The 15,614-nt window shown below is 39.4% G+C and overlaps 1 protein-coding gene across 1 annotated transcript in view; it reads left to right on the forward strand.

Annotated features, from left to right (window-relative positions):
• The first annotated feature begins 7,993 nt into the window (after positions 1 to 7,993).
• The window catches only part of ppp1r3ab (protein phosphatase 1, regulatory subunit 3Ab), a 34,442-nt gene continuing 26,821 nt past the window's right edge, over positions 7,994 to 15,614 (forward strand). Inside the window, exon 1 of the mRNA XM_067999558.1 lies at positions 7,994 to 8,810. Coding sequence (XP_067855659.1) covers positions 8,023 to 8,810 — 788 coding nt within the window. The 5' untranslated portion in view covers positions 7,994 to 8,022. The remainder of the gene's footprint in view (positions 8,811 to 15,614) is intronic.

The following is a 15,614-nucleotide window of genomic DNA, read 5'->3' on the forward strand; positions in this document are numbered from 1 at the left end:
TGTTATGAATTCTAGCTCTTTAAAGTAAAACTTTTTTGTGTGTGCAAGAAGCATATAATTGTTTAGCCATTGAGCTCTGCATACATTTTTATTTCTTTTGATTTAATCATTAGCAATTAATTGAATTATATTTTATTTACTTCATATTTTGCAGTTTCCAGTTTAAGTAACAATTTGAAAATGCCATTATTCATCTTGAGTGCTGAGTGGGAGATGTATTGTTTTAGCATTACATTATATCACTATGGCATTTCCCTAATTTATTGACTGGCTTTTATAAAATTGTTGCAAATTTTAAATTGAAAACAATGTCACTGTAATGGAATAAAGCTGTAGTGTGGGGACAGCACAATAGCGTTTGTAACAGAATAGTAGGATTTGAGTTTGCATCCATAATTCCCAATCATGATCTCAACCACACCATAAGGAGGTAACAAGCAGAGGTGTGGTCCTTCCCCACACAGAGAGATGGGGAATTTGAAGGAGAATGACTTCAGGCTGCTCGCACACACATCACATCGATCATTTATAGAATATTAACAAGGGCCTGGAAACTGGGACAAGACATTAAAAAGAGAAAAGTGAGAAAATACATATATTTAAAAACTACAGTAGCGAAGTGCCCTTTTCTGTCAGAGTGTAGCTAAGTATCCCACTAATCTTCTCATACCAGTCCCTAATGAATCTTTGCTAATAAACGAGCAAACGCATATCAACTTTAGCAACTAGTACAGTCTTTGATTACTGCAAGTAGCTTACAAATTGATCCATAAATCCTTTCAGATAAAATCAAACAATTAAGATAAAAATATATTAATGAAACTAATTAATACAATCAGCAATGTATGTGAAATGTTATACTGGATAGAAGAATTGCTTATTTTCTGTTCAAGATGTTTGTTAAAAAAAGTTATTTTTGTCTCTAGATTTCTCAAAACAGAATAATATTTAACACTCCCCGTAACGGCATATTTTCTGGACGTCACCACAGAAGTTCTGTACTAAAATGAATAGTTAATATTGATCAAAGAATCTGGATAAACAAATGACTGTGGGGTTGCTGGAATTAAACATACTGACAAATGTGGGGGCCAATAGTCCCCCAGGGATCTGTGGTTTGACTTGTCCAGATGTCCAATATTTGTGCACTCTCCATTTATTATGTATCTATGCCATTTCCAGTACTGGCTGTTGAAATATTGCCTCCTCATTGTAGAATCCAAACAATACATTGTCTCCATGGGTCCTGTGTAATATGGGCCTGTTCTAGTGACAGAACCTAATTGAAAAAGGCAAGATGAACACAAATGTGAAGTACAATAACTAAAGCCAGCAAAGGTTTCCAAACCTTTCCTGTGTCCTTTTTGTTTAGACCTGCGGTTCTGTCTGAAGTCACCATGAGCAAAGTCATTCAAATTAGCTGGGTGGATGCTCCAATAATTCCCCTTCCCATCCTCACAACGACCCACTTTTATGAAGCAATCATTCAGGGATAAGTTATGCCGTACGCTGTTTTTCCAACCCTGCCCACGATTTTTATAAAAGGAAAAATTATCCTCAATGTATGTATAAATTGAAGCCAGACTCAGTCTATTCATAGATGATGAAAGGATTGCCTTTGCGATCAATGCTATGTAGGAGAGCGATGGCTTCTGATAGACAGCTTCTGCAGTCCTTCCATGTTTTTCTTGAATGGTTATGAAGTTTTGAGATTTATCTGTTGGCTGTTTGTAGGCTTCATAAGCAGATTTGGATTCCTTCTGTTTCTCTTCTATGTTACAAATATCAATAATTCCAGAATCTTCTGCATTGTTGTCTTCATCCATTGTTACAGTTTTTGTTCAAGATGTCAAACAGATTCAGTTTTTCAGGACACTTTCCTGCTACCTGTAGTGTTAATCAGTAAATTGTTAGTTGAAGGTTAGTTAGTTTGCTCCAATTCAGCAGGACCACAGCAAACCAACTGCAAAAAGTAGAATCACATACACTACGAAGTGTGCATGTTGCTTTATACTGAGTTGTGTAAACATTACTGGACATTGAGAATGAGCCACTTTTATGGAAAAAATGACAAACTACATTTCACAAGACTGATCAAAACATTTAGTGTACACTTACAGTATGCCAAATGTTAAAACAAATGGTTGGACTGACGTCAATCTTTCTCTTCTTTTAAAATTATTGGAAGTACCACCCATGTTTGCATTTGAATTTCTGAGATTAATGCAGAAACAATTGAAGTTAGATAACATTGAGGCTGAAGTAAGATACACACAGATTAGGAAAGCAAATTCAAATTGTCACCTTGGTTACAGTCTCACTCTTAAGCTAACATTCAAAGGCTAGATTTTCATTGCACAAAAGAACATGAAGATATTTGTAAAATAATCCTATTTAATTTGTTGTTCATTATAATGTATGTCAAAGAGAAAATAGAAGAAAAATTATCTTGGCTATACTATGACACTTGGGCCTATTGACTTTGGTGTTCAAGCTGTTTATGAATAGGTTGCACATCCATATTTTCAATCTAATTGATTAATTACATCAATACATTGCTTTTCATTTCTTCCATGTTCTCTTTTTCAGATTCATGCCATTCACAAACTTTCACCACTTGTGCCATGGGTCACCATCAGAGCAGAGTTTCAACAATGGATCTTTAGAATTTTTCATTGCAATGGTGCGACTTCCATTTTCCACAGCTTCAACTTTTCTTGGGAAGAACATTTACTGGATTTAGAATAATCAAATTATTACACTTATTATTGAATGTTTGAATCTGTTACAATTTGAACCAATACCCATAAGCAGATGCTAAAACTGGCAATAAAAGAGTTTTCCTGCTGCATTTTAATTGGATAACCAAACTGTTGCTCAATTTTGATAAATAGGAAACAGTGATTTAGCAGTCAATTACAAATACAATTAACAGTGTGGCTACCATGGTTATATTAGCCAAAAATAAAATGATTTTGACAATACAGAGAAAGTCAAGAAATCTTGGGTGTTACTAAATATGGCTGAATTCTGTGAAGGAGGAATGAAAAGTCTCAGTGAAATGGTAGACTTATTCTTATTACAAGAATTACATTACTTGATTGCTGGAGCTTAAGTTATTAGGAAGCTTTGTGCTTAGAAAGGCAATATATAAATATTAGCAGACTGTACTGGTAAATGGGCCTAACCATATGTTCATTTGAATGCAGCTACTGTGTAACAATGCTCTGGATTGTCTTTGGCCCACTGGAAACATGGCGGGGTGGGATTTCTGCCTGTCCTTGTGATCCTTCCAGCATATGACAGCATTATCCTTGGGGCGGCCGTAATTATGTGTGCAGGGAGGATTAAGGGTAGGAATCTTGCTGCTGAGTAGTTCTCCACCATTGGGTTGGAAGGAAATGTAGTGTAATTGCAGCAGTTAAAAGTCTACTGCAGCTTAAAGGGCCATAGGCAATCAGTCTTTCAGGAGACAGAGACAGAGCAAGAGAACACAATGAAAGGAGAATAGAGAAAATGGACCAATATTTGGAGGTTCCATAGAGGTGATGTTTGTACAGATAAGGGCAAGGAGGTAAAGGCTATTTGGCACCCAAGACAGGAAGCCCCAGAAAAGATTGGTACAAGCAGTATGAAGGGAAGTGATGCAGACAGTCACTGTCTCATCAACCATCCCACGAACGATGATCCAGTGCTGGAAACATTTTGAGACCACACAAGGTTGAGCAAAGTAAGTGAAGGCACGAGTACCCATGCAGATCTTCAAATAATGCTATTAGCATTATCACCACCCCCTGCTCCCACCAACCACATATTGCTCTCCCACCATCAACTGTTCCTTATCCCATTTCCTGAGCGTTTGATTAAAAAGTAAAAGTCATTTTCTGAGTCCAAATGATTTATGATGAGAGAGAGAGATAAACACGTCAATTACATGCCAGTCAGCTGAACATCGGTGGTGGGGGAACTTTTAGCGACAATAATCCGGGACAAAATTAATAGGCACTTGGAAAAGTATGGACTAATAAATAAAAGTCAGCACGGATTTGCTAAAGGAAAATCGTGTTTGACTAACTTGATTGAGTTCTTTGAAGTAACGGAGAGGGCTGATGAGGGTAATACGGTTGATGTTGTGTATATGGACTTTCAAAAGGCATTTGATTAGGTACCACATAATAGATTTGTTAGCAAAATTAAACCCCATGGGATTAAAGGGACAGTGGCAGCATGGATACAAAATTGGCTTGGGGACAGAAAGCAGAGAGTAATGGTGAATGGTTGTTTTTCAGACTTGGGGGAAGTATACAGTGGTGTTCCCCAGGGGTCAGTATTAGGACCTCTGCTCTTCTTGATATATATTAATGACCTGAACATGGGTATAGAGGGTATAATTTCAAAGTTTGCAGATGACATGAAACTCAGAAATGTAGTAAACAATTTGGAGAATAGTAACAGACTTCAGGAGGACATGGACAGACTAGTGAAATGGGCAGGCACGTGGCAGATGAAATTTAATGTAGAGAAGTGTGAAGTGATTCATTTTGGTAGGATGAATGAGGAGAGGCAATATGAACTAAATAGTACAATTTTAAAGGGAGTGCTGCAACAGAGAGACATGGGGTTGCACATACACAAATCTTTGAAGGTGGCGGGACAAGTTGAGTAGGCTGTTAAAAAAGCATATGGGATCCTGGGCTTTATTAATAGAGGCATAGAGTAGAAAAGCAGGGAAGTTATACTAAACCTTTATAAAACACTGGTTAGGCTTCAGCTGAAGTATTGTGTTCAGTTCTGGGCACTGCACTTTAGGAAGGATGTCAAGGCCTTAGAGAGGGTGCAGAAGATATTTACTAGAATGGTACCAGAGATGAGGGACTTCAGTTATGTGGAGAGATTGGAGAAGCTAGAACAGCAAAAGTTAAGGGGAGGTTTGATAGAGGTGTTCAAAACCATAAATGGTTTTGATAGAGTATGTAAGGAGAAACTGTTTGCAGTGGCAGAAGGGTCGGTAACCAGAGGACACAGATTTAAGGTGATTGACAAAAGAGCCAGGGGCATCATAAGGAAACATTTTTTTACACAATGAGTTGTAATGATCTGGAATGTACTGCCTGAAATGATGGTGGAAACAGATTCAATGGTAACTTTCAAAAGGGAATTGAATAAATACTTTAAGGGAAAAAATTTACAGGGCAATGGGGAAAGCGCAGGGGAATGGGACTAATTGGATGGCTCTTTCAAAGAGCCGGCACAGGAATGATGGGCCGAAAGGCTTCCTCCTTTGATGAACTTACTATGATACTTTGATACTATGTATATGGTGAACAACAGTGGACCCAGAAAAGATCCACTACCAGCTTTTGTACCAGTTTGAGAAACTTCCCTTAATTCCGAGCTCGCTTTCTACCCCTGCTGCAGAGAGCACAGATGAAGATCTCCAGGGCCCAGCCTATAAAAGAAGACTGATGTGCACCAGCAACTGCTTGATGCATTGGGCTGCCTGCCAGGCAGCAGGCACACAATGTCAGAGAGCATGGAGGAGTCCAGATCCAACTTGTATTGAGTATTCGAGAAGGGCATGGAAACAATACAATTAACAATGGAGTATGTGGTCAGCACTATGAACACTACAGCGGGGGCCACAGTGATAGAGCCTCTAATGACAGCTTTAATGGAAGCTCAGACTTTGCCATCTTGACTCTGAGTTCCAACATCTCCTCTGGCTTTCAAAACATGGAGAGCATGGATAGGGGCTTTCAGACAGTTACATTACTTGTAGACTCTGTTCTTATTGCAGAGGAGCTGGAATGCTGCGGTGCAGCCCCATGCAAGAGGCAGTGGCAGCATGGGAGAGACTCAAGCGGTTCTCTCTCAGGATGAAAACCTGCTTCCTCGCCAGGCCTTCAAGCAGTGTCTATGTTGGTGCCAGAAAGCCAGACTGCCCTGCCTGTAGCTGAGAAGCTTTAGTCTGCAATTGGGTCCTCTCAGGCCCGAGCACCTTAAGATGGCCCACAACTACCATCTCAAGTGCCCTCATTGGACGCAGAGCAACCTTCACTTTCCATGTTGTAGCTACTGGGGTAGCATCCCGTGTGAGCACTAGTTGAGGTAAAAGAGCAGCTGAAACAGTCACTGGAAGTTTGAACACAGTGGCCATTAGTTTTTGTATAACTTTGATAGCAATTTAAAATCATGGTTTTGGACCGAATTCTTGTTGTGCAGAGTTTCTTTGGATGAGTGTTTGTTGACCATGTCATATGATGTGGTAGAAATAATCATGCTTGTGTTTAAGTTGAGGGCATTCATCTGGAGGGTGGAAGGCCTGAGTTTGATGGTAGGAGGAACTGTTGGTGCAGAGGGGAAGGATGATCCAAGCAAAGTATTCCTCAATAATCTGCTGGCATACAGCTCTGGCAGCTGGCAGGATTGGTGGCCTTTACTCTTCCTCAGCTGAACCAACCTGAACCTGAATCTGGAGACTCTCAAGGCCATATTGCCGTGCACCTTCAGACCAATCCAAGCAGCAGAACCTCTGTTTCAGGATATTGATGTTTGTCCAATCAGAGCTCTGGTAGATTGTATCACTTCTCGGCATCCATGACTGCGTTCCTAAGAGATGTCATGAGCCATGAGGTCAGGGGCTACCCTTTGTCCCCAAGCAATTAGCCTGTCACCTGATGGTCTGGGTGGAGGAGAGGGGGGATTGAAGCCTGCTGCAGCCTCGTCTCATGGGTTGCAAAAGTTTAAAGAGTCCATGATCCACAATTACAACACAATGCTGGAGGTAAGTGAAGACATGCTGAACACCCTGGTAAATATAGCAGACCAAGAAATTTCTGTGGCATCAAGACATCAGAAGGAGGTTCTAAGGAAGTTCTGCCATAATGAAACTCCAACCCACCCTTCTCAAGGTCTAAAGAAGGCTAGATTTATTTAAGCATGTTTAGTGGTTCATATACACTGCAGCCACTGCTCCGAGACCAGCAGCTGTAGTTTGTGTTTCAGCCAGGCAGAACTGTATTCACATTGGCTGGCACTTCCCTGGCTGGAACGGTAGCAGTCTTGCTCAGGGGAGATCTGTGCACATGCCCTGGATATAGGTGTGAGCAGCTATCTCTCCCAGCCGTTACAAATGTAAATGTTTTGAAAGTGGGGAGGAGAGAATCCATATTCTCTATCCATTTAAACTGAGGTTAGGTGAATTTCCAAAGTAGGGAGTTCAACAGACTCCATGAACATTTTGTAAATTAAGTTTGCTACTCCACTGGATTTACATTCCATGTCGTGTCAAACCATAGTAGTGTGAGACAATCTCCTCCAAGGAGTCTCACTGCTTTGCTCCAGAATCAAGTTGGGCCAACCCCAGTTCTATGTTGCCAATTTAGTGTTGGTGCAAAGTTGAAATCACTTCATATTGATGCTAAACTTGCAATGTAAATGTATCTTACAAACTTTTCTCTCACATTACTCAGCAATAACATATTTGAACCACTTAATTTCCTTAATACTAAGTGGAAGCATGACCAGAACTAAAGTTTATCTATGTCCCTGCAATTAGGATTCATGATTGTAGTTTTATGCATGTTCTAATTCATGTCAATATTCATGTTCAATAAAATAATTTAGTTCAGATGACAATTTATTTGAGCTGAGAATAGTTTACTTCCCCATTAAACTGGGAAAAAATAAACTATTACGTAGTAATTTCCTGACTCCGTTGTCTTAAGTGCAGCAAAGTGTCACTTCTCTACACTTAAAGCTTCTTTTGTGTTATCTGTAAAAGGAGGTTTGGCCCAACTCTCTGTGCACTGTGTAGAGCCAAAAACGCAGCATTGATGTTAGGAGGAGCAAATCTTGGTGAAGGCAGACGAGCATAGTTTACACGCCAGTGGAGCTATTAATAGGCCTGAGTTCTTTTACAATGTCAACTGTAACCAAAGCTGTTGTGTTAAAATTTGTTTGCCTGAAATATCTACAGCCACTCGTTGAGAGGTCTTGCTTCAGTAAACTTTAGACACACCAATGGAGTCGGCCGAAAAAGACCAAAACCAACTTTTTGCAGTCAATTTATTAGGTCTGCCAGCTGAAGATGACGTGTTTGCTGAGGATGAAGATACTAACGAAATTTGGATAAAACCAAAATCTTCCCCCCTTCCACGAAGACGGAGTTCTTCTTCGGACGAGGGGCCAGAACCTCCCCTAACTCCTAATCGAAAAGTTTCCTTTGCTGATGCATTTGGCCTGGAACTTGTATCTGTCAGAGAATATGACAAGTGGGATATGCCCACTGGTACTCTCAGCGGCGAACCGCAGGATAAGCGGCCACCTCTTGAAGAATGTATTTTATCACCACTTTTTGAGATACCATCCTCCCCTGAGCATCTGATGCAGAAACTTTATGCCCAAAAAGTGGAACTAGAATCGACAGAGTTTCCTCCGGGCGTAACGTGCATGAAAGGAGTAATTCGTGTACTGAACATATCGTATGAAAAGCTGGTGTACATCCGGATGACATTAAACCATTGGGACAGTTACTATGACATACTAGCTGATTATGTGCCTGATTCCTGTGACGGTGAAACTGACCAGTTCACATTTAAAATTTTATTAGTTCCCCCTTATCGGAAAGACGGAGCCAAAGTCGAATTTGCTATCCGATATGAAACTCGTGATGCTACTTATTGGGCAAATAACGATCAAAAAAATTATGTGATTTTATGTCACAAGAAGGATGATCCGAACGCAATCGAAAAACCTCAAGAAGAACTCGACGATCGAAACTTAAAAAGCTGTCTAAAGACTTCGTATAGGTGAGAAGACTTTAATAATTAAGTGGGCACTGGCAAATTTAAAATGTTTTCTTATTTACAGCCCTTAACATTGCACCACTTACCACAAACTCAAAGGATTAATCGCGTTTATTATTTCCGTGACAGAGCTGTAGATCATCATTTTAAAAGAGTTTGAAATGCTCTCTGTAATCAGCATCTCAGAGTTATCAAAAATAATTATTTGCCGTGAAAATTGTTTTCTGCTGGCTGAGGGGCTCAGTGAGTTAATTTGCAAATTACCATGCAGATAAAGGAATTACTTTTTTCGTTAAATTTACAATAATAATGTTTAGTGCATATAATCTATTTCCTGTGCTCTGGCAAAAATGCATTATTGTCATATCACTCATAGGATGCCAAACTTCCATATGCCATTATTGTCTTTGTTACTATTTTACCCATATCACACAATCTCTACAATGTTAATGACTCACTGGGGTAGATGTACCACGTGGACTTGGACCAAACTGGGATCTTTCTGGTCTGCTTAGCTCAGTGACATACCACGTGGTATATCTACCCCACTGAATTAGTCCATCTCAACCTTGATGGCAGTAAAGATGCTAAAATTGACCTGGTTTGGAGGTGGGGGAATAGCCAAAGTCCTGCCCCTGATCAGTATTTCATGAATCCTGCTGGACATGTACCCGAGTAGACATAAGGCAAGGGGGGTTTGGGGTTTGCTGTTGTATCCTAACCCAGTCATAGTCCAACACCACCAAAAACAGATTGACTGGTCAATGATCTCATTTCCTGTTTGTGGGATCTCTGTTCCTATGTTCCTATCTTACTGTGTGACCTTACTGTGTGATTGGATGCTGTATTTGCCTCGAACAGTGACTATACTTCAAATGTAATTCATTGGCTGTGAAGTGCTTTGGGATATCCTGACTATGTGAAAGGTGCTATATAATACAAGTTCTTTAGTTCTTCCTTTCTGGGCAGAGGTGATAGAGGAGGAAATTGGAAGAAAATCTGTGAATAATTAATGGTTCATGGTGTGTTCAAGGCAGGAGTTTAATTTCTGGGTTTTTCTGACACTCAAGAACCAGTCTAGCTTAATTCTCAGCATCAGAACTACTTGACTGAATTACTGCTTTGTAAGTTACTGCCAGCCATCTATCATCTCCTCTGCATTGGATGAAGAATAGTTGTCTGTTACAGTTGCCAGTAATAATTCATGCTGACAAAAACATTATTGTTAATAAGAAAATATACCCACATTACTAGTTGTACCTTTCGATGTAAAGTTTATTTTATGGTTGGTATTTCAGTATTACCTGCCTAGAGCACAGAACATTCGTCAAAAGACATGACTGTTACATAGGATATCGAGGCTCTGGATCGGGTGAATAACACATGACCTTTGAGTTAGTTGTGAGGGTAGGTTCCAAGAGTTGGGGTTATTTACTTTGGAGAAGCACAGGCTTATGAGAGATATGCTAGAGGTTTTAAAATGATAAGAAATTGGACTCAGACTGGTTACATCGTGCAAATTGAGATGGAGAGAGGTGATAGGACTGGAGGTCAGGCATATAAAATCTGTAGTGAAAGAGTTTGGTTGGAAGCCTGGAAGTTTTTCTTTTAACAGAGATTCACCACCCTCTGGAGCAAACTACAGAAATAGTCTACAGTCCTTTAAAAGTGAACTTGACATGTTCTTGAGAGAAGAGGACATTTCCAGCTATAGAGGGAAAGTTGCCAGTTAGTTGAGGAGTTATGGGCTACCATGGTCTCATGGAGATTCCTTGATTGCCTTAGGCAGTGGTAGCATTGTAGTTGAAGGAAAGAGGAGTAAAGGGAAATGAGGACAGGGATTAGGACTACTGTTTGTGTGGAGGATAAACAGCAGTACAGACTGGTTGGGCTAAACAGCCTGTTTCCATGTGGTAACTTCTATATAATTCTATGAGTCAGAGAGGAATTTCCCAGAGTTTTTCCTGAACTGACCACAGGTTTTTTTCCCTTTTATTTTCACTTCCAGGAAATAACATTTTGGGATACAGTATATGAGTAATTTGAGACATGAAAAGTTTAAGTTTAGCATGCTTAGGAGGAACAGGTGACTTTGGACCTATGGTTCCCAAAAATCTCCACCACTGAGGTTTTCCTTGCATCATGTCTTGGTCTGTTGTAGACTAATTGATAACAATTAATTGCTATGATTAGTCAACAACTCCATTATTGTTGTATCATGCAATTACCAGGATGGTAGAAAGCAAACTAGATGGGCCTTGGTTTTTCTTCATCCAGCAATTGCTATGTCCTTATGTTCCTATGGAATTTGCAACATAGTTAACTGGAGAAATAAATATCTATAATATATAGTACACACTTTCTGCAGGTGGAACACTTTCTTCCTATCAAACTTTTCTCATCACATTTTTTGTTGCAATTTGTTACTATTTTTAGCTCTATTTCTTCAACTTACCTCTGACTGGCTCATTCTTTCCACCAAATGTATTATTTTACAAATTTATGCCAAGCAATTTATAATTTATTCAAACTTCTTTTAGTTGATTGCTTGATATACAAATTAATTTCACTTCAAGCAAATTTCTTCCAGCTGATTGGGTGACATACAAATTTATTTACTGGGATTGACTAATATTTTATAGAGCAGAAGGCTAGCCAAGCAAACTAATTAAATTGTTTAAAAAAGTTTCCAAGTCCTTTCTTCTGCCATTATTTTCTTAAGAACTGAAATTTATAATGTCCAAAAACATTTCCTGGTTTTAACAGGGCAGTAACGACCTCAAAATGTTAACACCAGCTATACAACTGGCTCCATTTTAAAAAGGCCTACCTCCGGGTATCCAAAGCACCTGCCTGTTTCAGGCAATAGGCCCCTTTTAATATGGACGTAAATGGGACCCCGATTGCCATTTTAGGTAGGAACTGGCCAGAACCTGTGCAGCGCAAATTGTGGCCTTTGACTCCCTGATGTTCAGTTGGAGGAAGTTTTGATTTGTCAAAAACTTGTCATCTTGGAAGATATGTGAAAGCATGGTCATTGTAATACATTTAGTGTATAAGCAGGTGCAGTAATGCAGAACATCTAGAATTGGAAGTAGCAACACCGACAATGCAGTTAAAATGAAAATGTTTCCAGGATGAACCATTAAAACATTAACCATATTTACTCAGCTTATTGCGAGACACATGAGGGTTTCTGGTAAGAAGCCATTCAGACGCCATTTGAATTAAATTTTGCAAACATTATTAATTGGAATAAATATTTTCCTTGATAATACAAAAAACAAGAATTCCATGTTTACCAAGTTGACAGAAGATTTGGCAACAAACAGCAGAATGTAGTCATTTTTATTTATGTGGAGAAGATCTGTTTATTTTAAAGACTTGGAAGTACTATTATTGAATGGCGAGCATTAATTACAGAAAGATATAATACTGTCAATATGCTGGCTCCCCAATTTCTTCTCCTTGTACCTAGCACTAACTTATAATTGAGGTGAAGGAAACCTTTTGCCAATGCTGGTTAATAGAGTATTTTCCACTTTTACATCCAGTGTTAGCATTAAGAACTATTTTAGGTGAAGCACAGGTTAGACACAGGATAAAGCTTCCAGTTCACTGCTCCAACAATACAATTTAACTCCAAATTCAGAAGAACACCTGTTTGATATTTCTTTTTCTCATGTCAGCCATTAGTCCACACCCCCCCACCACCCTCAATATGTCATACGAACAGCAAAAAATGCTGTTTCCTGCATCATGAAAGTCATGAGTGTTGCCAGGCATCATTCACAGTTTCAACTCCTAGGGAGCAGCTAGTGGTGCTGGTGGAACTCCTGACCAGCCCTTACACAGTCATTTTTACCCTAAACCTTTTCTCATCTGGTGATTTAATAATTCACCCCAACAATGTCTCTGCTGCACTCTTAATTTTCATCATGACACTGCCAACCACTGTTCCTTTCATTCCTAGCCTTCTTAAGAATCTCCACACCCATACTGCCAGAAATCCCTTACACCACATACTTTGATCATATGTCTCTGCACTTGTGTTTCTGCACTCCGCCACCAACTCTGTATATTTAATTTGCTTTCTTTAGGCTGTAACTGTGTCTCTCATGAAACTGTCGACTCCACCACATATATACTCTTTATCCTCTCTGATTTTATATAGTTTATATTTTCTACCTTCTTCATACATGCCAAGCTATAAAACTCAGGAAAGCTGACACAGCTCCAAAAAAGCTGACAATTCAAAAAACAATGTACAATGTCTGCTCTTTTCCTCCCTGTCACCAACCTCCCACAGTCTCCCAATGACTCCAACCTTGAACCCTCATTTCTTTGCAGTTTCTCCCTGATCTCCGCCATCAATCTTTCCAGACCCGTGCTTCCATGACACCCACCTCCTGCTCCCATGATCATGAGAGCTGAAAGGGCCATCTCAGTGCCATATGTAAAACTTTCATATATTACAATATCATTGCGTGTCGGCTGCAACCAGGATTCTTCCTCCACACAGCGAACCAGGCACTCTAACCCCACACTGTGTCACCTGCACCCCAAAGCTCTCACCTCTGTTCTGCGTCAGACATTCTCAGATGCACAGCCCTACACTTTAGTTTTAGTGCCACCAAAATCCCCACCCCGACATTGTGTCAATCCTATCCCAATCCACTGATGCCACCTGCTGCTGTAGTAGTGTCCAACAGACACTGTTTATTTGCATCTGCCTTTAAATTAGTGGCTGAGGAGAATCAATGGAACATTAGACCCCAACACATCTGCATGTAGCCAGATGAGCTTTGCATTATATAGCGACCGTGGCAAATCAGAAAGTTTAAATCCTGTGCTGATTCTTGTCTGCAAACATTGACAAAGGACAAGAGGCTCAAAATGCTTCAAATTGAGGATTTGCCTGGATGCAATAGTGCGCTCAAGGTAATGTCCTTGCTTCAAGTCACTACCCACTATCTTCCTGCCACTTTATCTGGTTGCTATTTAGAGCATTTTGGACCCAGCCATAGGTGCTGCTGGAGGAATAAAAAAGCAGATTTTTTTTCAACAAATACTGACGTGCGGATAGTACCTTAGAAATTCTGACTGTGCAAAATGTGAAAAGTTGACATCTAAGCTTCCTTGACGTCATCATCTACCATTACCTAACCAAGAGGATTGGCAAGTGACCTTTTCTGAGGACTTTACTGATGCCACCCAGTAAAAATCCTAACATGTCTAAGATCAAGAACTTACAACATAAGAATAAATCTCCACTCCCGGCTCCAATTCCCAGTGACACACACACACACACACACAGCACAAACTCTCTGTACTGCTGCTTCTGGCAGTATTTAAACTTCAGCTCCTCTGAGGTCAAGCTTTTCTAAGCTAGAACTTAAACTTAGCTGAGCCACTATCAACCTTCAAACCTCTTGCCTGTGCTATCCCGCTGAGGCCCTAGCCCCTACGTCAAAAAAAAGGACTAAGTAACAATAAGAAAGAAACAGAATCCAAATGGATTGAGACAAAGGATAAGAAGGGATCGATCAAGTTAATAGGGATATTCTACATACCACCTAATAGTGGAAGGGAGATGGAGGATGAACTATGTAGACAAATCTATGAAATGAGTGAAAAACATAGAATAATAATCATGGGAGATTTCAACTACCCCTAAATAAACTGACAAGAAGAGATAGGGCAAGGTGAAAAGGAAATGGAGTTTTTACAGTGTGTACCTGACTCCTTTCTTACCCAGTATGTGAGAAGCCCAGCAAGAGAGGAATCACTATTGGATCTAGTAATGCAAAATGAACCAGAGCAGATAAGAGAAGTAAACATAGGGCAACATCTACGCAATAGCAATCATAACATAATAAGGTTTAAAATAATGATTGAGAAAGACATAAGTAAGACAAAGACTGTAATAGATTGGAAAAAAGCTAATTTTATGGGGATGAGAATGGAACTAGGGAAGGTAAACTGGAAAAAAATGTGGACAAAGAAATAGAACAGCACTGGGAAATATTTAAAACAGTGATCAATAGAGTTCAGGAGAAATATATTCCTCTAAAAAGCAAGAACAAACTAGTCAACAATGAAGCACCATGGATGAATAAAGAGATAAGGGTAAAATTGAAACTAAAGAAAGAGGCATACTCTAAGTAGGTAGACAATAAAGGAGAGGACGACAAAAGGAAATACGAAGAGGTTAGAATAGAAGTAAAAAAAACAATTAGGAAAGCAAAGAGGAACCACGAAATTAAACTATCAAGGAATATAAAAAGAAATGGTAAAGCATTCTACAGACACATAAATAACAAAAGAAAAATCAGAATAGCGATAGGGCCACAAAGGAATGGACAAGATAAACTCACAGGTAAATACAGCGAAACGGCAGAAATATTAAGAAATTACTTTGCCTCCGAATTTACCAGGGAGACTAACAAGGTGAGCATGACATTAGAAGAAGAGATAAAAAATATATAAAAACATTTAAGGTAGAAAGGGGGGATTAATTGAAAAACTATTCAAACTTAGAGAGGATAAAACCCCTGGTCTGAATGGATTGCATTTGCGCATATTAAAAGAAGTCACGGGAGAGATAGTAGAGGCACTATTGCAGATATATAAAAATTCATTAGAAAAGGAAATAGTGCCAGAAGACTGGTGGACAGCTAATGTTATTCCTATATTTAAAAAGGGAGATAGAACAAGTCCAGGGAATTATAGACCAGTTAGCTTAACGTCAGTGGTAGGAAAGATAATGGAATCTTTACTCAAAGATATAAAAGAAAGACATTTAGA

Source organism: Heptranchias perlo, chromosome 18, assembly GCF_035084215.1.
Source record: "Heptranchias perlo isolate sHepPer1 chromosome 18, sHepPer1.hap1, whole genome shotgun sequence".
NCBI lineage: Eukaryota > Metazoa > Chordata > Chondrichthyes > Hexanchiformes > Hexanchidae > Heptranchias > Heptranchias perlo.